Here is a 24,362-nt window from a genome sequence, read left to right as displayed (position 1 = left end):
TGGCCATCTACGAGAAGGGTCAGAAGGAGGGTCCAGGCACTAGAGGACTGTCAGCCTGACTTCAGTACCTGGGAATATCATGGAGCAGTTCATCTTGAGTGCAATCACACAGCACACAAAGGACAAGCAAGGGAGCAGGCCCAGCCAGCACTGGGTTCATGACAAGCAGGTCCTGCCTGACCAACCTGATCTCCATCTATGATCAAGTCACCCACCTAGTGGATGAGGGAAAGGCTGTGGATACAGTCTACCTAGACTTCGGCAAAGCCTTTGACTCTGTCTTCCATAGCACTGACACTTCTGTGTCACTGCAGGTTAGAGCGAATTGAGCTAAGTCCACGTGCTCACCAAAAGTCCAAAGTGCTCACGTTGGTCTGTGACTACCTGTATCTGTAAGTGAAGCAAGCATCTCTCTCCAGGTAAGAGCTCAGACTTGGTACCTCCAAGGAGTACAGACAACAGCCTGAAGCCACAGGGCTCTGCAAGCTCACCACAGCCCAGCACACCACGGACAGCGCAGACACAGCTTACAAGTCTCTGCTGGCCAAGCTCTTCTGCCTGATGTCATGTTTTGAATGTTGTGAAATATTAGAGATGCTTCGGAAAAGTATTAACGTATTCATTAAGGCTCAGTATTCAAAACAGGCAAGTAAGATATTTTTGTCAGATTGACATCAATGCAGATGAGAAAGAGTTGTGTCGTTATTTGGGATTAAATCATGAAACAATTAAAAGCAGAACAGTTGTTGGTAAATCCTGGAAGAGAAAAGGCAGAAGTACGAAACCCACCTGTTACCACCAAAACAAACTGTTCACAGTACAAACACCTGAACGCTGAGTGCAAGTAAAGTCAAAAAGCAAATTAGCACTATGGCAAAGTATATAAAAACTAGAAAACACCACTACACAACTGTCTGTGTTCATGGTCATACATGGAATACAGCCATTACTTCCTTTCCTATCAAAAGGTAGAGAATGCAGCATATTATGCACAAGGAAAGGTCAACAGCCTCATTACAGAAGAGATTACTAAAGCATGGCAAAGATGATTTATGTACTGAACAATTACTTTACGCAATCAAAGTAGCTGAGGATTAGGTAGTTGTGCTCAAAAACAAAGCATCAACATATCCATCCTTAACCTATTAAACACTCGATGAATGCCACAGGTTCACATGGCCTCAGACACCAGCTAGGCACAGACACAGATCCAACAGCACCAATGGCTACCAAATGGACACACACAAGTGCTTGCACAGAAAGCTCTGAAGCAGCAGACTGCAATGAGCAGAGACTGCTGGGGGAAAGCCACACTGCAGAGCTGTACGCCTGTTCTGATACTGACCAGTAAGCTTAGTAAACCAAACGGGCCTCATATGTCTTTACCCTTACCTGTCCCATCAACAGATCAGTGCAACTTGACCTATTGCTGGATATTCCAGTAACTGGAAAGTTATTACACTGCTGACTTGGGGGTATCTAAAGAGTTCCCAAAAGGGCAGAATTATCACCTGAAAGCAGAAAGCGTTCTTGTGATCCTGCAGTGGGAGTCCTGTCTGGTCACATTTTTGCTAAAGGTTAACAGCGTTCCCTGAAACAATGACATACAGTGAGCAGAGAAACCAGAGCAGCCCTGGCATTGAGGAATGCGCTCTGAACACGGCTGTGATTCACAGCAGCAGAAAGCTCTCACCAAAAAGCAAGTCCTTTTGTGCTAAAAGCCCACCTGGGGTCTACCACCCAGCCAGGACCCCTGCACAGACTTCACCAGTTCTTCATTGTGCACCCCAGGACACACACCCCTGCCATGTAGATAGGAGGGTCTATCACATCTCTCACAGTGAGGTCAAACATCTGATGCTGGGCAAAAGGACTAATACAGGATCCTTCCCACACAGGCCTGGCATCGTCCACAAAGCAGCCCCTTTGGTTCAGGGGGCACCTGCACTGCTTACAGGCAATGCTGCAGCCAGGCTATGGAGGTGCTTCAGACTGCTCCTGGAGCAGCTCAGACCAAGACAATCAGTGGGCATTACAGCCAAGGAGCATCAACTGGGCCACGTGTATGGATGGGAACAGGGCACTGCCCTTGAGACAGATGCAGCTTAACAGCTAGAGGAGCTAAGAAAGCAAAGCTTCTGCAGGAAGCCAAACTCAGAAGTCCTAGCAAAGCTAGAAGTTCACTTCTCCTTGGATAAAATTACTGCTGGAGGGTGGTATTACAGCCTTGTACTCACAGCCAAGGTCCTGCACTGAAGACAGCTTTTCCTACATGTAATTTATGTACTTACCACCACCTAAAGCAATTTGCATGTGATTGTTAAATGTAGTGGAAGTACAGGGAAAACAATCAGAACCAGCTGGCAACCCTTGTTCAGAGCTGGGCACTGGGAACAGCCATATAAATACCTGCTGAGCTCCCCCACAGGCCTCACTTCACATCTGTGTGGCTGCAGCACAAACTCAAACTGCTGCAAACATCTACAAGGGACAGCAGTGTCAGAGCCAAACCCAGTCACAGTGCTTCAAACACAGCCAGACACAACAAGCCCCTCCAGGGCAGCTCTGCTGGCTCACCACACCTTGGGCCAATCTGGACACAGATTAGACTAATTCATTTCAGACTGTCTCCAGCAGCAGCCACCTTATTATGGTGATTTTTGCAATATACTGCAGATCATTATCTTGTTAATCACTCAGACTAGTGACTTGCTCAGTGCTGCAGGATAAGAGGTCATTCCCTCCACGGGGACTCATAGGCTTGTACTCCTGCCTACAGCCTAGCTTTGTGCCAGGTATGGTTTCTAAATGTTCCCTTCCACATCTCTCTCCAGAATCCCCTTTGCTGGCTGCAGAACTGCTGTTTATGCTTTGCTAACTGGTAGCTGGCTTTCCACAGTGAGCAAAGCATCTCTGAGCCAGCCTACAGGTTTGTTCTGCAGGTTGCACAGCCAAAGCAATGAAGAGAGAACCAGAACTCCACACAGTCCTGCTGAAAGCACTGCAAGGAATAAATCCACGTGCCTGAGCCCTCCCGAAACTGTCAGATGTTGTACACCAGCAGCACAAAGTACACCATCCACCTCAGCATAGAGGCAGGCCATCAGGAACTACATTAGCAATTATGTTTATGCCCAGTCATTACATTTACACGTGTTCACCATGAAAGGCAAAGAAAGGCTGAGAATGAAGACAGGGGAAGTGGGAGATTGGAGCCCAGTCTGGCAGCTCCCTACCAGGGTTGACTTCGGAGCCAGATGGCTCAGGCAGGGAGGCCAGCAGCAGTATGCAGAAGATCATGGTAGCAGTCAGAGACGCTGCGCAGGCTCAGATGGGCACGAGTCCTTCACAGGCAGCAGCTGCGATCTACATTTCTGAAACACAAAGCAAAGAGAAGATGAGAGCCCTCCAAAGGCAGGACGGCCGTGCTGCTGTGTTAGCATGCTATACTGCCATGCCTCGTGATGGGTTGGGCAGTATGTGCCTTCAGAAGTGCCCTGACCTCAGTCCTGCCCCAATCCATCTCCTGACCAGGGGCAAACTGATGGGTTAATACTGCCTGGCTACCTGTGCCATTTCTAGAGCTGACAGTGTAATGCAGCTCAGCTCCACAACCTACTACACAGACATACCCAACAACTGCTCTTAAACAAGACTAACGAAAGCAATCACTCCTCCATTTATTAATCACTATCCCCGTTATATTAACAAGTACAGGAGCTGCTGCTACAGCCAACCTAGATGGCCCAGCCAGGCTCCCCATGTAGTGCTGAACTCAGATACACATTTCTATCCACACCAACTGTTTACCCCCAAATACCCCGTATTTGTCACACAATCTGGAGGTAAATGTCCAAACCAAGGTGAAAATGATCTCTCCCTTCATGTCCACATTGCTGCCAACGCAGCGCGTGCACTCACACAGGCAAGTACGCTTAATTTCCTGTTTGGAAATGAGGAAAATAGCAAAGGGCTTAAACTCTGGCAATCTCAGTGGAAAGCCATAGTGTGACCTCGTGTTCCTTAAGGTGTTATCAGTGAGGTTACATTGATTCTTTGTGTCCACATTCATTACAAACCAACTCCGGAGGTTCCCATCCTGCAAGACTTTCCCATCCTGCTTTAGAGAACTGAAACGTTAGAATAGAAGAAAACAGAACAAACCAATAAATTAAAAGTTGCCAGAGCCAAGGAGTATTTGCTGAAGAATCCTCAGAGTGATATTAAAAAAGCAAAAATGGAATGTTAGGATTTGTTAAGGAAAGGAAGAGATCATCACCATGTCAGTGCATATACACATTTAGGAATGGCAGAGCATCAGATGCCATTAGCTCAGAGATTGCTAACAAAAGACTGTTCTTCCCACCCACATAACTGAGCTGCACAAGTCACAGCCTAAAGTTGCCATGGATACCAAAACAATTGGCTTTATTCACAACAAAGACACACCACTGGTTCCTAGACCTGAAGGTAAAGCCTTTGGCTCGGGAAATCCCCCAGCTGCACATTGCTAGACACCCAGGAGCTAAATCAGGGTTAGAATCACTGAGGCTTGCCCTGTTTTTATTCTCCTTACTAAGGATTTGCTACTGGCCATTGTCCTTGCTGGATTCACTCCATCAGAGAGAATGGCTCTGAGCCTGAAAAAACGACCTAGGGGCCTTCCTGGGAAAGCCAAATGTGGTGTAGGAGGGGGAATTAATGATGGGTGCTGTGCCCAGCAACGCGACAGCATGAGCAAGAGGCAAAAGCCTCACAACTGCAAGGGAGATGGAGACACAGCAGAGGACTGCTTGGAGGAGCAATGGGGTGCCCTGTGGGTGCAGCCTGGGCTGGGGATGCTCCTCCCCCCATGTGTGTCCCCACACAGTAACAGAGCTGCCAGGTCCTGAGGGGGTCCTGGCAGGCGAACAGCAACTTGGAGACATCTCCCAGGTGGGATCTCAGCTGGAGGTTTAACAGCTGCCAACTGTACAGGAGTCCTCAGCTGGCAGAGGACAAGCACACAGATGCTCCACATCCTCATCACCCCCTTCAAAACAGGAGGACAGCCTGGCAAGCAGGAAAGGATGAGATATCTGCAGAGACACAGGGCAGCCCCCACCACAACACTCCGCAAAGGTCCTCTGTAAGTCAACCAGGGTTAACAGCCAAAGAGCACTGAAACAGACACTGCCTGCTGCTAGGTGAGGACAAGAGCCCCCTGCTGAGGCAAAAAAAAAAGAAATCACAGCAATCCCAAATGTGATTTTAAGCATCCAAACGCCTTGGCTCTCTGAATGACGGGCACTGAGAGGTACCAAGTCTTAGAATAAGGACTTTGCATTTTTACAAGAGTTGTGCTGAGGGTGTCACCCTCTCAAGTCACGCCAATGGCCACAATTATCCCTGCAATATAATACATGTGACACGCAGCACATATAGCAGCATCCAAAATTATCTATTTTGACCAGATACAGAACAAACACCATCATTTTGGTGCCCATTTACCCAAAGATCACATGTCCCAAATCAAACCTACTATACGGTCATCCATCTAGCCACGTTGTCATACGTCCACCTGAACACAGTGATCGGTACATCAGAGACAACAAGAGGGAAGAGGGAACTGGAGAGAGCAAGGGAAGGCATGCAGAGATGCCCGAGCAGCACGCCAGCTCCTGACATGAGCCAGCAGCCAGTGCAGGAGGAACAGCATGGGCTGGGACAGCACATGGGTTGCCTCTCCCATCCTATCCCACAGACCAGGGCCTTTCCCAGGACTTGAGGGGCATGTGGAGCTCAGCAGGTCATGCAAAACCAGTGTGTCTTAAGGGAACAGCAAGCTGAAACTGGAGCATGAGACCGCAGCAACCAGCCTGGTCTCAGGAAAGACTAGGAAAGTTTCAGAGCTGGCTGTACAGCTCACCTGCCTGCAGTTCTGTGCCTATGAAAGCTGGTTCTGCATTTGGCCTAGAGACCTCTGCTTCCATTCCCTTACCCAAAGAGGGTCCAAAATAAGCAAGATGAATCCTTCCGGGATGCGTCCTTCACCAAGGATAGCAGAGAGAACACAAAGAGCTGGCTCAGACAAGGCTCATCCCACCCTGATGGCCACGGTTAAGTGAGAAGAATCCTCACCTTTGCATGTGGCAGTGGAGAAATATTTCCAGCAGATGAGCCCTATGTAGGGATCCCAGCAGCTGGGTTCAGGCTGCACTGAATTTTTTCTTCCAAGCACACTTAACTCCTGGTCCTGGACCACCACTGTGCAAACAGCATCACTCCTCATCTCCTCAAGCCCTGCTGCAGCTGTCGGTGCCTTGAGCAAGACACCAGGGTGTTTTTCCACTCATCTCATAATTTAGAGGAGCCTCGGCTCCACTCTGGAGCTCTTCATCCTGGGAACTGCTGTTTGAACAACTACTGATGTTGATTTCTGCTGAGGCTAAATCTCAGCTGGTAGTAGATCTGATTTCCAAACTGCACTCTTCAGTGCGCTAGAGCACACTAGAATACACTACAAAATACAAGCCTCTGTGTAAACTGCTTGGAAACCATCTTCCTAATGATTCTTTTCTGGGTTGACAATTCACTTTTCCTCACAGCTCTTTCAGCTGCATTCTAGTCCCTGGGCTTATGGTGCCTTCATACCAGCACAAACAGGATTAGCAACATCCTCACAGGGGCAAGAAAGTGTTAAACTCTGTCCTCGGACTGAATGGATCAAGTTGCTAATTGCTAACAGCTGGCTGCAGGAGAATAAAATCCTGTTACAATCATTGTGAGAGTGGAAAAAAAAAAATTCTAGTTGCTGAAAAACTCCCTGAGAAATGCAATGGAGGGCAGCTTTTTTCCCAACATAGCCAGCAGACACTGTGTCTGAACACCCAGTCCAGCTCTCCCACAGCACGGCTCACCATGCCCAGCTCCCCGTGTGCCCTGCAAGCACAGCGAGCACAGGAGGGAGCTGTTCTGTAGTGATCTGCATGAAGAAGGTGGGACTTGGAGCTCCTCCAGGCACTATTCTCCCTCCAGAGATCCATTACGGAGGTCTGGCATGTTTGCAAGCCTCTCCAGATCTTGACTGAAACTGCCATTTGTTTTAACTGGTTCCTTTGCAGATCATTACCTTGGAGTGGGACTTCGGGTTTGTTGCGGGAATCCCATTAAAGATGCCCAGCACTGTGCCAAGATACTCCGTGGTCATGACAAGGCCCATAGGTGTGGGAGAAATGCACGCTGTGTAACAGGAGGATCCATCCAGAATTGAAATAACCCCAGAGGGGGTTCAGGAACGGTCAGGATGACTGGATGTTACATCCTAGCAGTCCTAAAGGCACTCAAGGAGGAAGCAGCAAAGCTGCTAAATGGGGCAGTACCTGAAGCCTGAAGGAGGCAGGCAGGTGTGATTGCCATTTTGAGGGCTCCAGAACAATGGTGGGGCTCTTCTGTCGCCTCAGAATTCATTGGACACCCCAACAGTCCACCTCAGGGGCACACACAAGCCCACACAGCCCCAGTCCTGACCAAACTAAAAGTGTTGATGAAAATGCTTAGCAGAAAGAGAATCACCTCCTCCCTATAAGCTCCTCTTTACCAGTAACAAAGATTCCACCTTCACAACTGAGCTGGCGTCACGCTGAGAGCACACAGGGACAAATGTCATAAGGAAAGGCAGTTATCTTCTAGCTGAGCCAGCTGCCATTACATTGGAAAATGCACAAGTTACACCAGGATCCCTGGCGTGAGAAGAAGGCCACTCACCCCAGCACCAGGGGGCTATCAGATGGCAGCAGCCCCATAACAGCATACTGGGCCCTGTGAGAAGCAGGTGACAAGTTTTCCCATAAGCCAACCTGAAGAGCAGCCTCTGCAGGAGCGCTGGATGTAACACAAAGAGAAGTCTGTGTGTGACTAACAGGTGGGACCAGGACAGACCAAGCACCACGGAGACCGAAGACCAACATGCTGGACACTAAGGGGGAATTGGGCAGGCCAGCGAGGTCCTCATGCAGGGGACCAAGAGGAGATGGGGGACCAAGAGGAGATGGCCAGGGAGACCAGAACCACATGGCAGCATCAGGAGTGCACAAGGCACAACACAAGGCATGGCCAGACTCCACATGGCAGTGGGTGACAGCAACCAGACTTTAGGGAAAGGGGTTGGGGCTCATCAAGATGCACGAGGTAAGAAGGCCTAGAAAAAGTGAGCAGCTTCGGTGTGATCTTCAAGGTGGCATTTGGGGATGTACCACTAGTAGAGAGTGCACGGGATTCATTCAGTGACCAACAGTGCTGCAGAGTGGTACATGGGGTAGGGACAGGGACAGCACAGAGGGGACTGGGGCAGAAGACTGTGGAGGTCTGGTGTGCTTTGTGTACCTGTGGGTGGGTGATGGGGCACTCAAGAAGCTGGTGAGGGTCTGAGCCTTTCCACAGCACAGCCAAAGACCTGATGGGGCTGTTAGGGGAAAAGAAAGTGACAACTCACTCCCGAAGATTTTAGGAATAAAAATAATCATCCCCCAGACACCTGCACGTGGTGGAAGTGCAACACGTGGAGAAGGCTCAGCTCACGGCCCCAGGCACAAAGGGCAGCCTCATCTGCAGCCCAGGAGAAGTGTGGAGGTTTGGGCAAGTATGACACCCAAATGTTCCAGCATTTCCCTCTTGCCTGTGGGCCGATTCCACAGCAATGCGATGTCCTCAGTTTGGGAAACTGCTCAGAGCTCTTCCTCACAAACCAGATTTAAGCATCAATGAACAAATGCAACACAATCCATCAAGCTAACCAGGCCAAAATAGAAAACAGAGAGGTAGAGCCAGAGACAAGGAAATCCAGTTCACCATACTGCGATGCTGGGATGGCAGAATACATGATGGGCACGAACAGAAGGCTCTGACCATCTCCTCCTGCTGCCCAAGCACAGGGATCACTTTGTCCCTTACCAGGGCTTCCTTCCTACGCAGAGCCCGCAGTGGCACACGTACAGCTCTCCTCTATTCCTTACACTCGTGTTTCCCTACAGGTATTTTATTTCCCCCTCTTTTTTGAGGCTGTTTACTTCTTTCCTTTAAACAATCCTTAAAGCACAGCAGCTACGAGCTCACAACGTTCCTCCCAGACCCACCACCTCCCGCTCCAAGGCTCACACAGCAACCATTTATGTGACATGTTAACCACACAGATGACAGATGGAGTATTAAGAGCACTCAATCTAAACCACCTTCCTCCCTCCCCATTCTCAAGGGGCTCCACCATAACCTTTTACTTAACAGCGCTCAAAGTCGCACTCAGGAGCTCAGGTTACGGAGGCACAGAGCTGTGCAGGCTGGATGAGCTCCTGGGCAGAGCAGAGCAGGGTTAGCACCAAGCTCAAGCAGCAGTGCAAGGCTTTGGCTGGCTAGGGCTTAAGAGACTCCACATACTGAGGCTCCCCCAGCTCCCAGGCTTCAACTGCACTCTGTCTTCCCTGAGGATGAACCGGAGCAGCAGAGCTCACCCCACAGAGGCCGGAGTACGGCAGCAGCTCTGCTGCACGGCACAGATCGTGCTCCCACTGGCTTCTATTTTTGGGAGCTATCAGGTGGCACTTTGTAAATCAACCTCATCAACAAAACATGGATCGGCCGAATGGAAACTGGGACGGTGCTGTGTGAGCACAGCTATGAGGGAAGGGAGCGCTCACATGGACAGCAAAGACATCACCAGCTCGGAGTCCTCCCATCCAAACCACCATCAGGGTGCTTGACCCACCAGCTGGGTGATGTGCCAGGGCATATCTACACATATCCACACGGAGATCAAAGTGCTTCTCACTGCCCTGAGCTACACTTGTGTTTTTTCAGTTATAATTAGTTCTCTCTATTAATTGCTCCCTTCCAGAAAACCCAGCCCAGTTACAGCTCCCTACCTACACTTCCACGCAGATTGCTCCATCCAGATTCTTTTTAAAAGACGTCCAGGCCAAGCAGCCTCTTTGCAAAAGCAGAAGGGAAGCAAACAACGTGCAGAGCAGCGTGGAGCATCCAGCCCTGAGCTGAGAGCTGCTGGTTGGGCTGTGCGAGGGTGGGAGCCAAGCACTAAGAGATGGTTCAGTGGAAAGGAAAACAAACTCTACGCTGGAACTCCTACTAGTTCAGCTGGCAACCCAGTTTACATCAGAGCGCCGCAGCAATGCTAGCACTACCAAACGCTGCATTTATGGGTCTTGTAAAACATCCCTTCATTCAGAAAAAGAAAACTCCATGCACCTGTCACTGACCTCATCGTGACAGCACTGCCATCGTCTTCCCCCAAAACATTTACCCACGTGAAAAGCGAGCTGTGCCACGCATTTACAGAGACCAAGCTGGAGCAAACTTCTGCAACAACAGCAAGCACAGGTTGTTATCACCAACTGCATTCCATGGGTGCAGGCAGCTCCACGGCACGGCTCGCTTCTTCAGAGGGCAGAGCAGGGGAAGCCTGGCTGCATGCAGCTGCACACACTGCTCAACGAGCTGTGTTCACTACAGAGTGCCTTTCAAGTTTAATTGGGGAGGCGCCCAGCAAAGATGGGAGCAGACAGAGGCAATGCTTTGGGGTGAGCTGAATCGCTGCTGCAAGTCCACAGAGCCAGCGAGGATTTTGAGGCAGCTGTGTGTTCTGCGGGGTTTGCTATTTACTGGTACAGCTCTAAAAGATGAAGTTTAACTTCTTGCACACGGAGATGAGATGTTAATTAACTCAGCGCTCCAGCAAAATACCCAGCATGACTGCAGGCAGTTCAGAGAGCATCCCTGCTTACCGCAATGTATTTGGAGCAATCAAACCAAGTGGTTTGTTTACAAACAGAGCAAAACGAAGGACATTGAGAAAGACCTCGCAGCATTTCGCAGCCGTGGAAAGGCAGCACGGCAGGGCCTGGTGGGACCTTTTTCAAGACAAACCAGAAAGAGGAGATCACAAAAGTAGCAAGATGAGGGAAGGCAGGGAGGTGTAGGAAAAGCTGCAAGTCCCGGGATTGTTTGAGGCAATGAGAAATATGGGAAACCACGAGAAAAATAAAATATATGAAACAACGATGTCTGTACCAAAGAGAGGGTCCCATTTACCTCGTTTCGGTACTGGACTGAAATTTAAAAAAGCAAATTAAAATGGAGGGAATGAAATTCCACAGCACAGCACAGCACACACATCCTCCGAGATGCACTGCCACAAAGCAACGCGGGGCTCATTCAGTACAACGCGGGCAGTGGATGCGCACAGTCAGAACAGCTGCGGCTCCATCCGCGCAGCAACAGGCGGGGTTTGCTGGCTGCATGCCCTCAGCAGGTATCAGCAGGTAACAGCAAACCCGGAATTGAGGGCAGCAAGGAGCTCCGTGCTGCAGCTCGGGCTGTTCCCTGCCTGCCCGCAGCCCGGCTGCTGCGCTTCTCTGTGCCACGGTTGGAGCTCCGCGTCTGAGCAGCCTTCAGCAGCTCCTCGCAGAGAGCAGCACCGTCCACTTCTTGTTTAAAAGAACAGAAACCCACGAACGCGTCGTCCTCTGCGGCACACAAAGAGTGGGGGGAACTTCAGCCAAACTATTAAATAAAAACCCGCAGAGCCGAGAGCGACCCTGCAAGGCTCCCCGGTGGGCACGGGGCTGATTGGGAAAGTTCTCAGCACCTGAAAGGAAGGGGTTTACGGGGAAGTAGTCGCACTTATCGGGAGCGGCTGCTGCCGGAAAGCCCCGCGATTAATTAACCCCTGCCGGGACGCGGAGCAGCAGCACCAACAGAGCTCACACGGCCCCACGTGCCGCTGGGTGCCATCGGGAGCGGCGGGGAGGCCGGCAGCCCCAAACCCTTCCTGCGGGCACAGCGGCTGTAAACCCAGCGCCGGCTCCGCGAATCCCCCCGCAGCCACGGAAGCAAAGCGGGGCTCACAGCCCGCTCCGCCCGCAGCTTCGCCTCCCAGCCCGGCCGCCTCCACAGCCCGCCGCGCCGCCGCCGCTTCGGCACGGAACGGGGCCGAGGGCCGCCGCTGGGCTGCGAGCGGAGCGCCGCGAAGGGCCGCCCTGCCCGCCCACCCACCTGCCTCGCCCGGGGGCCGCCGAGCGCGGGGAACGACCGCAACGCGTCTTCCGTGCTCCACGGCCCGAGCCGGCCCGTCCCGCCGACATTCCTCGCCGCTCTCCACCAGCACGCACGATGTGTTCAAACTTGATAACTCCTCCCCGCTCCCTCCCTCCGCGCGCACGGACGGGCCCGAGAGACGGCCCTGCCTCTATCAGCGCGGTTCCTATAGCGACTGCCGGCCGAGCAGATGGAAGGGCGCCGTTCGCGAGGCAGATCTGCCTCCTCGGATTCCTCCGCTCTTCCCTGTTCCGCCGGCCCCTCCTCGCTCCAGCGCTCTCCCCAGGGGCTGCTCTGCTGGCACTCGGCCCGGGCTCAGCCTGGAGGAAGGCCAAGCTTTGAATTCATTTAGTGAAACCACAACATAAAGCAGCTCTCCTGCTCAGGAAGCAGGGCCCGTGTAGTCGCAGAGGCAGGCCAGGCCCGGCCCCGCGCTGCCAGCTCGCACCTTCTTGTTTAACACGGACGGGAAGAAGAAACGACACGGCTGTCATTGCAACAGGCTCAAAATCCTTCACCAGCCCCGGCTGCCCGTGGGGGAAGGCAAAAAGCAGAGGTGTAACTTGTCACTTATTACACACAGGTGACAGGGAGCTGCTCAGTCACCAGGGCTGTGCTGCTGGAGCCTGCCTTGGAAGGAGAGCACAGCAATGAGTGCAGGGCAGGAGGGCCCTCCAGCACAGAGCACAGCCCTGCTGCTCCCTGGGGCAGTGTCCTGCACAGTGAGGCTGGCAGAGCCTGCATTTGCCTCCTTTTCTTTTAGAAATAATATCAAACTCGATACCAGGTGGCACTTGGGGGGTCACTACAGGACCCTCAATGGTATCACAGACTCAGGTGACATCGCTGAGGTTCTGCAGAGGCAGCAAAACTACTCAGCCCCACACTGCTCCTCCACAGCCTGTTTGGAACAGGCACAAGGAACACTAACAGCATCAGCATCCCTATCCACGAGCCCAGGACTGGGGTCTGCAGGAACAGCAGGGACCAGCACAGCGCCAGGGGAAGGGGACACTGCTGTGATATCATGCTTTGAGAAATGGAGCCGTCACTATATGATCAGAGCCCTGCCCCACGTACCTCTGAAAGCAGGACTGAAAGCAAGAGGGCTCTGTGCTATAGAGAAACATCAGCCATGCTGTGCCAACACCAGATCTGAACTGGAAAATACAGCTTTGAGTTGGGATGCACGTCACACGGGCACGTCAAATGCTTCCTTGCTCTGTTTTCCTCCCTGCCTCTTTGCCCCATCTTGGCTCCACAATTCACCTCCGTACTGAGAAAATGATTTACTTTTTTCTCCCCCTTAGGAAGTTTTCCCATGTCTTAGTGCATTAATCAACCCAGATGGTGGGACAATCACTAGGGTCACTCACAGTTTGGGGCAGAAGCACATGACCAGCAATAGCTGGAGAAGCACAGACACGAGACACCTCTGTGCCTGGGATGCCCTACCCCAAATGGGTGCAACTGATTCAGATCAAACACTCAGGATCCACCCTTCTGCCAGAATAAGGGCATCTGCCCCATCAGCACAGCAGTGCTTGTGGACCAGGCTGGGACCAACAGGATCCCTGCTGCATGACGGGCAGCAGTGAGCAGCAGAAGGCAGCTCTGGGAATCCAGAGCAAGCAATCCAGGACAGACCCCAATAGCAGCATCGCAAAGCAGACGCCCATCACAGAAGCAACATTAATAGTCTAGCAAACCCCCCCCCCCCCCCCCCAGCTCTCCCACAGCACTGGGAGGAGCAAGGACCCAACCATTGGCAGCACTGCCTTCTCAGCGGACAGCCGGTGCCGCGGAGGCACAAAGCACTGCTAAGAAATCTGCTGAGCTGGCACTTGGACTCGCTCGCCTTCAGCACAGCAACAGCCTCTCTGCTGGATGCCCTGTGAAATGTAACTTTATCCCACCGTGTACATTCGCTAATCAATCCTAGGCATGGAGCAAAGCAGAAAACAGTGCTTTTTCCACTGGAATGAGCCCAAATATGCACGATAACAGATCCCGCTCAAAGCCATTACAAACTCAAGCATTTCAGCGAGCTCTGCATCTCACATCGCAGAGGGAGCATAGTTCTGCCGTGGCATCATCGGTTCTCAAATTGTGTATTTGAGAGGCTTCCTAATGACCTCATACAGCACATGTGACCGGTAAGTCATCTTTCTCAAAGGACTAGAAATAACATCAACAGACCCTGTTTTGGTTTTGCACAGAACTGCTTTCTGCAGCACGAGCAGGTTTCCAAACGGCAAGGAAGCAGAACCAGTGCAGGCCTCCAACAGATTGTTTGGCTGCAGCAAAGATCAGACCGATGAGCAGATGAAGACCCACCAGCACATACCTGCATTCCATACAAACATTTAGACACCAACTTGTTTATTCTACTGTGGTGCAATTTGGCTGTTTTGGAGGTGCCCATGTGGAACCCTGCAACCCAGAAGCATTTCAGGAGCATTACCAGAAGAGAGGAAAAGTGCTCTCAAAATAATAATAATAATAATAATAAAAAAGCTTTGAAAGTACTGTTAATTATTTACAACTCAGGCATGTTTCAGCAGGCTTAAAAGCAGCTTTTGCTTCCAGGGTTTAAAAATAACATCAATACCTTGGGGAGTCCAAGCAACAAAGCAGAGATCTGAAATTCATGGCTGGTGAACCAGAGCAATGGGCACCTAAATCAGGAAGCTTCCCTGGCTGCTGCACCCTCAGGTGGCACCAGGAGAAGTGAAAGGACACTGGTGCTAAAGGAAAAGCAACTTAATAAGCAGCTGGAGGCAGACTGATAGCACTGAACAACCCAGCAGATACCTCTATGGTGCATAAAGCTCCTGAGGAAAAGCCACACAATCACATTGCAGAAATGGAGGCCAGAAGAGCATCTCTGGCTGAGCAGGGTTGAAGGGGCTGAGCAGCAGGGACAGCCCCACTACACAGGTTGGGCCTGCTGCATGAACACCATTTATTCTTTCAGGGAGAGGCAGTGGAAGCCAGCTCCCCCCTTCACCTCCTCCAGGCCCTTCTGGTGCAGTGTAGGAGCCTGCTGCACAAGTGCTCTGCTCACAGCCCATGCCCAGCCCCCCCAGGGGTGCTTGCCATGCTCTGCTGCTATCAGCCTTCACCACAGCACGCACTGCCTCCAGCCATGCACCTGGGAAGGGAGGGAAGGAAAGCAGAACTTGGCACAGCAGGGAGGAAAAGTGGGAGGTGTGCGAAACACCCTCCAAAAAAAATACTGTCAGACCACAGAGATAGATGACACGCTGCCCAGAGGTGTAACACAGGACGACGGTAGGACAAGGCAGTGCACATGGTGACATGCAGATGCCTGACATGGGACAGACCCTTGCCATAGTCAGCCCCATGTGGTCCCAAACAGTACAGAAGACAACAGGGATTGGAGGGAAGCACTCAGAGGCTTGTTTCTCAGAGCATGGTCTCTGCTGGCATTGATAGATGGTCTCTCAGGCATATATACAGACTGGAAGGAGCAGTCCTTGAGAGTAGCCCTGCAGAGAAGGACCTGGGGGTCCGGATGGATGAAAAACTTGACATGAGCCAGCAGTGTGCTCCTGTGGCTCAGAAAGGAAACGGTATCCTGGGCTCCATCAGAAGAGGGGTGGCCACAGGGAGGTGATTGTCCCTCTCTACTCTTCTCTTGTGAGGCTCCATCTGGAGTACTGCGTCCAGGTCTGGAGTCCTCAGTGCAAGAAAGACAGGGGGTTGTTGGAGAGGGTCCAGAGGAGGGCCACAGAGATATCAGAGGGCCGGAGCACTCTCCTATGAAGACAGGCTGAGGGAGCTGGGCTTGTTCAGCCTGGACAAAAGAAGGCAGCGGGGTAACCTCATTGCAGCCTTTCATTACCTACAGGGAGCCTACAAACAGGAGGGGAGTCAACTCTTTGAAAGGGTAGATAACAGCAGGACAAGGGGAAATGGTTTTAAGTTGAAGGAGGGAAGATTTAAGTTGGATGTCAGGGGGAAGTTCTTCACTATGAGAGTGGTGAGGTGCTGGAACAGCTGCCCAGAGAGGCTGTGGATGCCCCATCCCTGGAGGCATTCAAGGCCAGGCTGGATGAGGCCCTCGGCAGCCTGGTATAGTATTAAATAGGGAGGTTGGTGGCCCTGCCTGTGGTGGGGGGGTTGGAGACTCATGGCCCCTTCCAACCCAGGCCATTCTGTGATGGGACATGGAGCAGAAGAGGACTCAGCACCACTTTGGCACCCAGGGAAAAGAATGGCTGCACAGGTAGTGAATGAAGGAGGGACTCCTCCTCCCTAGCCCCAAAAACCTCTCTCATTTGGAGCTGTAATGCTATCAGTTCAGTTTCAACCAGCAGCACCTAGCAGCCTTCTATCTGCTCTATTTGTAAGCACATTCCTCAGCTGTTACGTTTTGGGCAGTCTCAAAGATGGGAATGAGAGCAGAGAGAAGGCAAAGTTGTGCTGACTTACACCTGCAGGTCAGCACAAGCAGAGCGAGATCAGCTTAGCTGCAGTTGTACTGACAAAGGCCCAGCAAAGACGTCACCCAGACGAAGAGTAAACTCCTGGCGTACAGCAGTGCTCAGCACAGACGTTTGTAAACACTTTCCCTCGGCCATCTACGCCAACTGAACTGTCAGAATGGAGCAGAGAAAAACATTATCTGCAATCAGCCATCCCTCCCTATCCCTGGACATGGGACCTGCCCAAGCGGGACATCTCCAGCCTTGCACAGTGAGCCACGTGCCCTCCAGCATCCCACAGCAGCACTCTGAGCATTGCTCACACACGTTCTCCCGTGTCGCAGCACGCTGCTTTCTGCCCTCGAGCTCTGCAGTGAGTTTGGAGCAAGGAGGAAAGCGCAGGGAGAGATGATGGTGGGGCTGCACAGCTCCCGAGCCAAGTCCTACCTCACCTACAGCAATACTTCTCTACAGCTGCTGCTCTCTCCCAGAAGTCACCTGTGTGAATCTCTGTTGTGCAGGCTGCACCAGGAAGACCAACATTTGAGCATGTATTCCAGACCTAGAACAGCTAACAAGCCACCTTCACTGGAGATTTTTTCCCCAGTAAAGACAAGCAGAGAGGCCCAGAAAACCACAAGCACAGACTAAGCCTCAGCAAAGAGCAGCAGCACATGGGATGCTCTTCCCTGCAGGGAACATGGAGCCAGCAGAACTGGAGGGCTGTGTGCAGCTCCTGGCAGCACCACCACTACTGCTCTTACAGCACAGACCCCTGTAACACTTCCTGGGGTACAGAAGGCAGGTCAGAACAAGAGCTGTCAGGCGAAGCCAGCCTCTTGCTGATGTGTCTGTAACTGCTGTTCCAGGACCCTCTGGCCACATGACCCCAAACCTGCCCTCTGCACTTCTGGCACAAGCCAGCATGCAGACAGCAGCTGACAACAGCAGCGGCCACATTGCTGCAATTCCTCAGCAAGGACCACCACCTTCAGACCACCAGGAGGTCACAGAAGCCAGCACTCCCAGCCCTTTTCACTGCCTGGTATGTGAGCACAAGGCCTAGGAAGACTCTCAGTGAGCAGCTTAGATGGGCTGGGACACCAAGTGGGCCTCACCACATGGCATAAGGCAGAGATTGGAACCATGCACAGCACCACTACACTCAGACAGGACCACCACACAACCCCAGCCAGCGCACAGCAGAGGACAGTGTGACAATCCCATCAGCTTGCAGAGCTCTCATTTTAATGCTGTGAGCACATAGGCTGTTTTAGGTCTCCCCATTAACAAGGGGATGGCAAACGCAGGCCATGGCCCCATTTCAGCCCAGCAGCAGAGGCTCAGGATGTTTTCACCCCCCTCACCCATCCCTTTCAGAACAAGGCATCCCAGCCCAAGGCAGCGCAGGGATGTTGCAATCCCCAGCTTTGTGCAAAGAAGGCAGCCCAGCCCAGATGACACTGGAGGCCCCTGCTCTGGCCTCACTGCGTGCCCATCACCGCCTTTCTGAAGCTTGTGGCATTTCAGGAGGCAAGCTTATTTCCCAGATGTTGAGAGCCATCCTGCCCTCGTTAGCACCCAGGACGCAATGGGCAGCTCAGATGGGTGCTCCAGCAGGCAGGCTCAACTCATGACCCCATGTTTTTCTGAAAGGAACGTGGACTCTGGGGAAAACACTCCCCTCCCACTGCAGGGGGCTGGGAATGGCAGATGAAAGGCAACAACATGCCTTGTGTATGGGTGGCCTCAGCCTGGGTTCACAGCTGGCCCACGCGGATCCCACGTGTGGCCCCAGGGCAGGGAATGGCCGCAGCGCCGTCCGGTGCCAAGCCTCCATCCCATCTGGGCACATCCCATAACTGATGCTGCGTGGAAAACACTCTTATGCTCATCCGAGCAATGGGACGTGTCCTGCAAGCGCTGCTTCATCTGCAATAACCCGTACAAACATGAGGAAACCACCTCACACAGGACTCAGTAGAAAAAGCACTAGGATCAGCTCACATTTCCCATGCTAGCACTGAAAAGACAGAAGGATTCAGACACACTACACGCTATTAGCCCTACCAGAACATTTCCTAACAGTTCACTGAAATGTTTTGAAACCTGCAGGATGAGGTAATCCAAACCTAAACCCACACTGTAGGGTGGTGCAGTAGGTGCAGCTCAAGGAAAAGCAAACCAAAGCTGATCTGGCGCAGCACCCTGAGCTGTGCCCGTGCATTTTCAAGACAATCACACACTGGAGATGGTCCCACCTCAAGCAGGAGGTTGGGCTGAAGACCTTCAGATGCCCTCTCCAACCAGGGCTCCCACATTCCTGTGATGGAGACAGAGATGACACAGAATTGCTGCCAACACTTGCAGCAAAGACTCACATTGAGTTTCTCCAAAGAGATCTTCCCAGGTTGTACTAAAGCATGGGTGATGAGGACAACCCAAGGGCTATCTGTGTGCTGGCAGGGATACTGGCACACCAGTTGCCGTGCTGTGATGCACTGCAGAGGTCTCGGGCAGGGTCAGCACACTGCATCAGCCTGTCCTTACACCAGTTAGCACCCTCCACAAGAGATTTCTTCTTGGCAATTAACTTCAGCTATGTACTCAAACACAAAAGCTTACAAGACTTCCAGAATGCAAGTGAAAAGCCAGGCAGCCAGCAGCTCTCAAGAAACTTGTAGCAATTTTGAAAGAAATCCTTTCCCACTCAGTTTGTGCTCTGGGGACATCTTAGAAGTACGGCTGCTATTCACTGTCCTTCCAGCACTGGGATGAGGTCAAAAAACACCACTGCTAATCACAGAGAATCTGTCCTCGGGGTGAGGGAGCACGTCTGCATGAGGCCCTGCCTGCACTGTCCCAAAACAGGGAAGAAAACAGAAGATTGCTGCTAGCTATACAGATGGACAGCATCCAAGTGATGGGAAGAGGAAGGATATTTGAGTGATACCCATCATGGTCCAGACAAACGCAAAACACACACTCTCCAGAACAAAGTGCATGGGATGAGCTTACAGCATTGGGACCCACATCCAGCAGAGCAGCTTGCTGCATGGCTGGCACTGCTGCTCTGTTCTCTCCCACAGCTGAATCACAGCACACATGGCCAACACCTCATCCCAAACAATAACATGGCACTGCAGGCTCACACCGCACATATTCCCACATGCACCCCCTGCTCAGCTCCACTACAAACACAGAAATGAAAGCAGCATTCCTGGAAGCTCACGTTACCGTGCATGGAAATGTGATGGCTTGTCAGAAACTGGGGACCAGCCCTGAGCTCACTGGAAGGCACTCACCATAGGCTGACATTTAGAGAATGCCTGCACTCCAGCTATTTCTGCTTCAGTTTGTGTGTGTGTGTGTGTGTGTGTGTGTGTGTGTGTGTGCAGAAACAAACAAGCTCAAGTGAAATAACACAGCAATAATACAGATGGATGATGAAACCTGAAGCTTGGTGAGTTTAACTCTCAGTAAGAAGCAACACAAAGGACTGCGACCACTACCACACCATACAGGCAGCAGAACATGCCCTGATTCCCATCCTTCAAGCAAAAAGGGAAGCTGAAAAGCCACTGTGCTCTGTGAGCTGTCTCTGCATTCGCACTCTCCTGCAGCTCTCTATTACTGATGGGTGGGACGCTTTTACACCTTAAATGCTATTCCCAGAGAAACTCAACTAGCTTTTCATTTTCACTGCGTCAATTCATCTGGTTGGAAGAAAATACCCCACCCTATTCTTCTGGCTTCCAAATTGCAGCTGGCAGGCTCAGGACATACAACAATCCTGGGGAAGGAGCACAATGATTGACTTCATCCCTCCCTCTCCTTGTCTTCTCACCCTCTCCTCCATCCCCCATATTACAAAGCCACCACCGCCCTGTCCTCCCTTGACAGGAATGGACTCATTTCAGGTTCACCCAACACCTGGAGCTCTGTGCTGCACAGCATTACAGTCAGATTTGGGCACAGTACCCAAGCATCAAGAGAGGAAAGTCAGCTCAGGTCAGGAGAGCATCATCTGCGCCAGGAGCTTGTCCAGGCAAACACCCAGAGAGCTGTTGCACGAGGAGCAGACAGGCCCCAAGTCCAAATTTTGGTACAACTCCACCCAGTTTAATGCCTTGCTCACGCATTCTGTGAGCATTAGCTCTGAAAGGGCTGCGGCTTTTGCAGCTCCACAGACACAACAAGGTGTAGGCAGCACTGCTCAGGGCAGAGATCATCACCTCCAGCCAGCCCCAAGAGAGCAGCCAGCCTGGGCACCAACCTGCGGGATCCCATCCAGGAGCAACACAAAGGCAGATCCCAGGTTTAGGACTGCAAGCTTCCCTGCACAGGTGTAATGCTATAATGGGATGATAATAGCAGGGTGGCAAAGTCTTCAGCTACAGCAATGAGTCCAAATGCAGCAGCCACAGCTGCAAACAACGTAGAAAAAGAACTGCTTACCTTTGGAAGGCCTCAGGTAGGCAGGGATCTCCAGCCAGAGATGCCCTCACCTCCACTGCCAACCCTTAAATGAGGTCTGGGAAGGGGTGGATCCTGGCTCCATCCCTCCCAGTCATTCAGGTGCATTGCATGCAGCTGAGCTCCCCGGGGTTGGCCCTGCCTTCCCACCAGGTGCTCAATCACTGTTTCAGACCATGGCTTTGCATTCCTGCTACAACAGCCTCCATTTTCTCCTTTTTAGAAAAAAGTGGCTCCCTTCACCTCCTGTTTCCATCACCAGTATCAGTAACACCCTCCCAAAAATCAAATAGTTTTGTATAAATAATTCCTTGACTTGGAAGAAGAAATCATGTCAGGCCCAGAGAGGCCCTGGGATCAGAAAAGTGCCTTCCCACCTTGCCTGGGAGAACAGCTTGTCCTTAAAGCTCCTGGCATCCAAACTCAGCTTGCTCCCATCTGCTGGCAGCACACACCCACCATCACCTTACAGCAGCTTTGCAGAACTTGCAACGCTCCTCTGCTATGGCTGTGATGATTTGGGAAGAAAAGGCTCTCCTATGAAGACACCTTCAGCCCAGCTGCCATCAAGAGAAACGGAAAGCAGCATCCCTTCTGCGAGGGCCAGAGATCTGTGGGATCCTCTGCAGCAGAACAGTGCCATTAAGTTTTCACTGTCGAGCAAGTTCTGATGCATTAGCAGTAAAAATACCATCAATCCTACACAAATTCCTTTGCTGATGCCAGCAGAAAAGCGTCTGTGGAATTAAGGCAGATGAGAGCCTTCCCTCGCTTGGGCTTATCCCAGCACCACACGCACTAAAGAGAGAAACAGAGCTAAGGAAAGATGAAATACTTCCTTGCTCTCTCCTGCTGCTGTCCAAGCAACAGGACCCAGCGCTCAAGAGCATCCCTTGGCACGCTGCGTATTCAGAAAGCTCTTTCTGGAGCACAAAGATTCCCTGAGACGGATGCTTTCGCAGTCTCTGGTGTTATGTATGTGCCATGAGGACCCTGGGCATGTGACTTGTGTGTTAAAACTTTCTGGCTCACCAGTCTAAGCTCAGATTCTTTCCCTGCAAAACACACTGCATGATCTCATCTGCAAGCAATCAGCCTGAGAAATCAGCTTGTTAAAGGAAGCTTCTAGGAAAGCAGAGATGTCTCGGGAGAATTTGGGGGGCCTACACAGTTCTAACCAGTTTGTTAAACCCCAGCTGCTCTGCTCGCCATTGGGGTCACACAACCAGGCAGCCATTTTTCCTCCCACACAATTGCAGGCAGTGAGAGAGCCTGCCAGCCCCTAACTGCAGCATCACGTTCTGCTTCTCTGCAGGATGCAAGCACTCATGGATCTATGCAGACTCTCCTTTATGCTCTACCAGCGCTTGCTTAAAATGAAACCTCAGAGCTGCAAGTTGAACATCACTCAGAAAAGGAACCCATTAAAGAGGGAACAGCAGTAACATGGATGTGTTTTCTGTGCTTCTGGGTTCTGGACCTGCGTATGAGCATTTCCCCACAGTCATTACACAAATCCTCCCAAGGAAAAGAGGAGTTCTGCAGAGAAGTGAGGGAACAACAAGCTCTCTAGAAAGCAGTCTTCACCCTGAAGCCATTTAAAGTGATGCAGAAGAACTCTACCTACACTTGCAATGAAGCTCCAGAAACATCCACGAGCCCCACGCTCCTCCTGTGCTACGTCCCCATCAGGTTTTCATCTTGATGAAGGCCATGGAGGGTGGGGAAGCACGAGCACAACGAGTGGGAGAAGCAGCATAGCAGCTGATTCCCACCTTTCACTCCTGGTTGGTCCCTGCCAGGCCAGCTGCACTGTGTTCCTGAAGCAGCACTGCAGCGGTACCACAGCAGCATCACACTCGTGCCTGCAGACTCAGAGCTGCAGCCTGACTTCCATCACTCCATCACAGCTGTCCCACCCTGCATCAGCTGCTCCCAGCAGCAGCCCCCAGGCAGCCCTTTCCATGCTGCCCCTCGTTGGCCATGAAGGACTTTGGAAGGTTTTCTTTAAAATTCTTGGATAGAAATCACTCTCCAGTGTTCAACAGAGCATACAGGAAGAGGAAAAAAAAGTCAGCTTGTCTCTAACAAGAGATCATGAGGAATCCTTGGCTCTGCTCAGCGTGGGATTATTCCAAGGGAAGTGATTATTCACTACTTCCAGCACCTATTTGCAGTTCAATTTGCAAAAGTAACTGTTATGAAACAAGCAGAAGGAAGCAAAGATCAGAGTGGAAAGGCAACATGCATTCACTACCCAGGGAGCAAGCTAAGCATGCTGGGCTCTCTCTCAATTTCTCTCACCAAAGTTACTTGCTGACACCCAGGAGGATTACACTTTAACCACGAGACCCACCCTGACCCCAACCCACGCCCATGAGAACCACTGAAGGGCTTTGCTTTGCACAGGGCAGAGCCACAGTGCAACTCTTTGGTCAACGATGGCACCTTTGGCTCCAAGCGTGACTCAACCTCACACAGATCTGAAGGACTGCCCTAAAGAAGCTTTTTGCCCTGTGGTTTTTAAAAGGCCCATAGCTCTGAGTGCAAACATTCCGGTTACACAAAGCACTACAAGAGAAAAAGAGCTTCCTTCCAGCTTCCTACACCTTAGCCAAGTTCCTAACTTTATAGGATTAAGAGCAAACACCACCCCAAACATCCATCAACCACTAAAAGCAAAGTGCACCACTCAAGTAGAGGACAGCTGCCCAGGTCCCTGCAAAACCACCTCTGCCAACTCAGAGCATGAAGGGGGGGGGGGGGGGGGGGGGGGGGGGGGGAGGGGAAGAGGTAACCATGAGCTCAGCTGCTATATCCCACGGTGCAGCTTCCCAAACAAATCACAAGGAAAAGAAGAAAATGCGACTTTTTGGCCCAGGTTCTGACTCCTTTTGAAAAATCAGTTTATAGCCATTAAAAGAAACACAGTAAGAGCGACCGCGCAGTAACTGGGAACCTGCAAAAGCAGCTGGAGCTTACGAGAAGCATGGGCAACGTTTGGCCCAAGGGGATGGCAGAACACCTGGAGAAGAGAATGAAGCAGCCAGTTCCACCACGGGGCTCACAGAGAACCTGCCCTGAGCTGATCCTGCTGGTGCATGCATGCCAGAGGCAGCCACAGTGCTGCTGAGCATTAAATGCTTTAAGTCAGATCTCTTGCACCATTCCTGCCCCTTCCTGGGTGCCCAAACCTCTCATTCCCTCACTCTCAGAGCATCCACAGTGAGTATTTCCAAGTGCAGTGTGGCTCAGCTGCACCACTGCCTGAGCACATTACCCAGACACGCTGCTCTCTGCACTGCTCTCCCACCCAAAGGGGCTCGAGGCTCCAAATGCTTCTTGTGCACT

At 51.7% G+C, this 24,362-nt stretch overlaps 1 protein-coding gene and 1 non-coding gene across 5 annotated transcripts in view; both read right to left on the bottom strand.

Moving 5' to 3' along the window:
- The window catches only part of DDR1 (discoidin domain receptor tyrosine kinase 1), a 51,455-nt gene that overhangs the window by 25,711 nt on the left and 1,382 nt on the right, over positions 1 to 24,362 (bottom strand). For 3 of the 4 annotated variants that reach the window (XM_015279512.4, XM_040649091.2, XM_015279513.3), the window contains exon 2: positions 3,237 to 3,374. In XM_015279512.4, the coding sequence (XP_015134998.1) occupies positions 3,237 to 3,300 (64 nt within the window). In that variant the 5' untranslated portion in view covers positions 3,301 to 3,374. Of the gene's footprint in view, positions 1 to 3,236; positions 3,375 to 12,042; positions 12,150 to 24,362 lie in introns of those variants that run through there. The other variant, NM_001012800.2, reaches the window with a different exon arrangement.
- MIR1707 (microRNA 1707) lies at positions 14,066 to 14,161 on the bottom strand. Its single transcript, NR_035201.2, has one exon. It is a non-coding gene; the product is annotated as a microRNA 1707 (primary transcript).

This window comes from Gallus gallus, chromosome 17 (assembly GCF_016699485.2).
Source record: "Gallus gallus isolate bGalGal1 chromosome 17, bGalGal1.mat.broiler.GRCg7b, whole genome shotgun sequence".
In the NCBI taxonomy this organism is placed as follows: Eukaryota; Metazoa; Chordata; class Aves; order Galliformes; family Phasianidae; genus Gallus; species Gallus gallus.
This window is presented reverse-complemented; position numbering and strand designations above follow the sequence as displayed.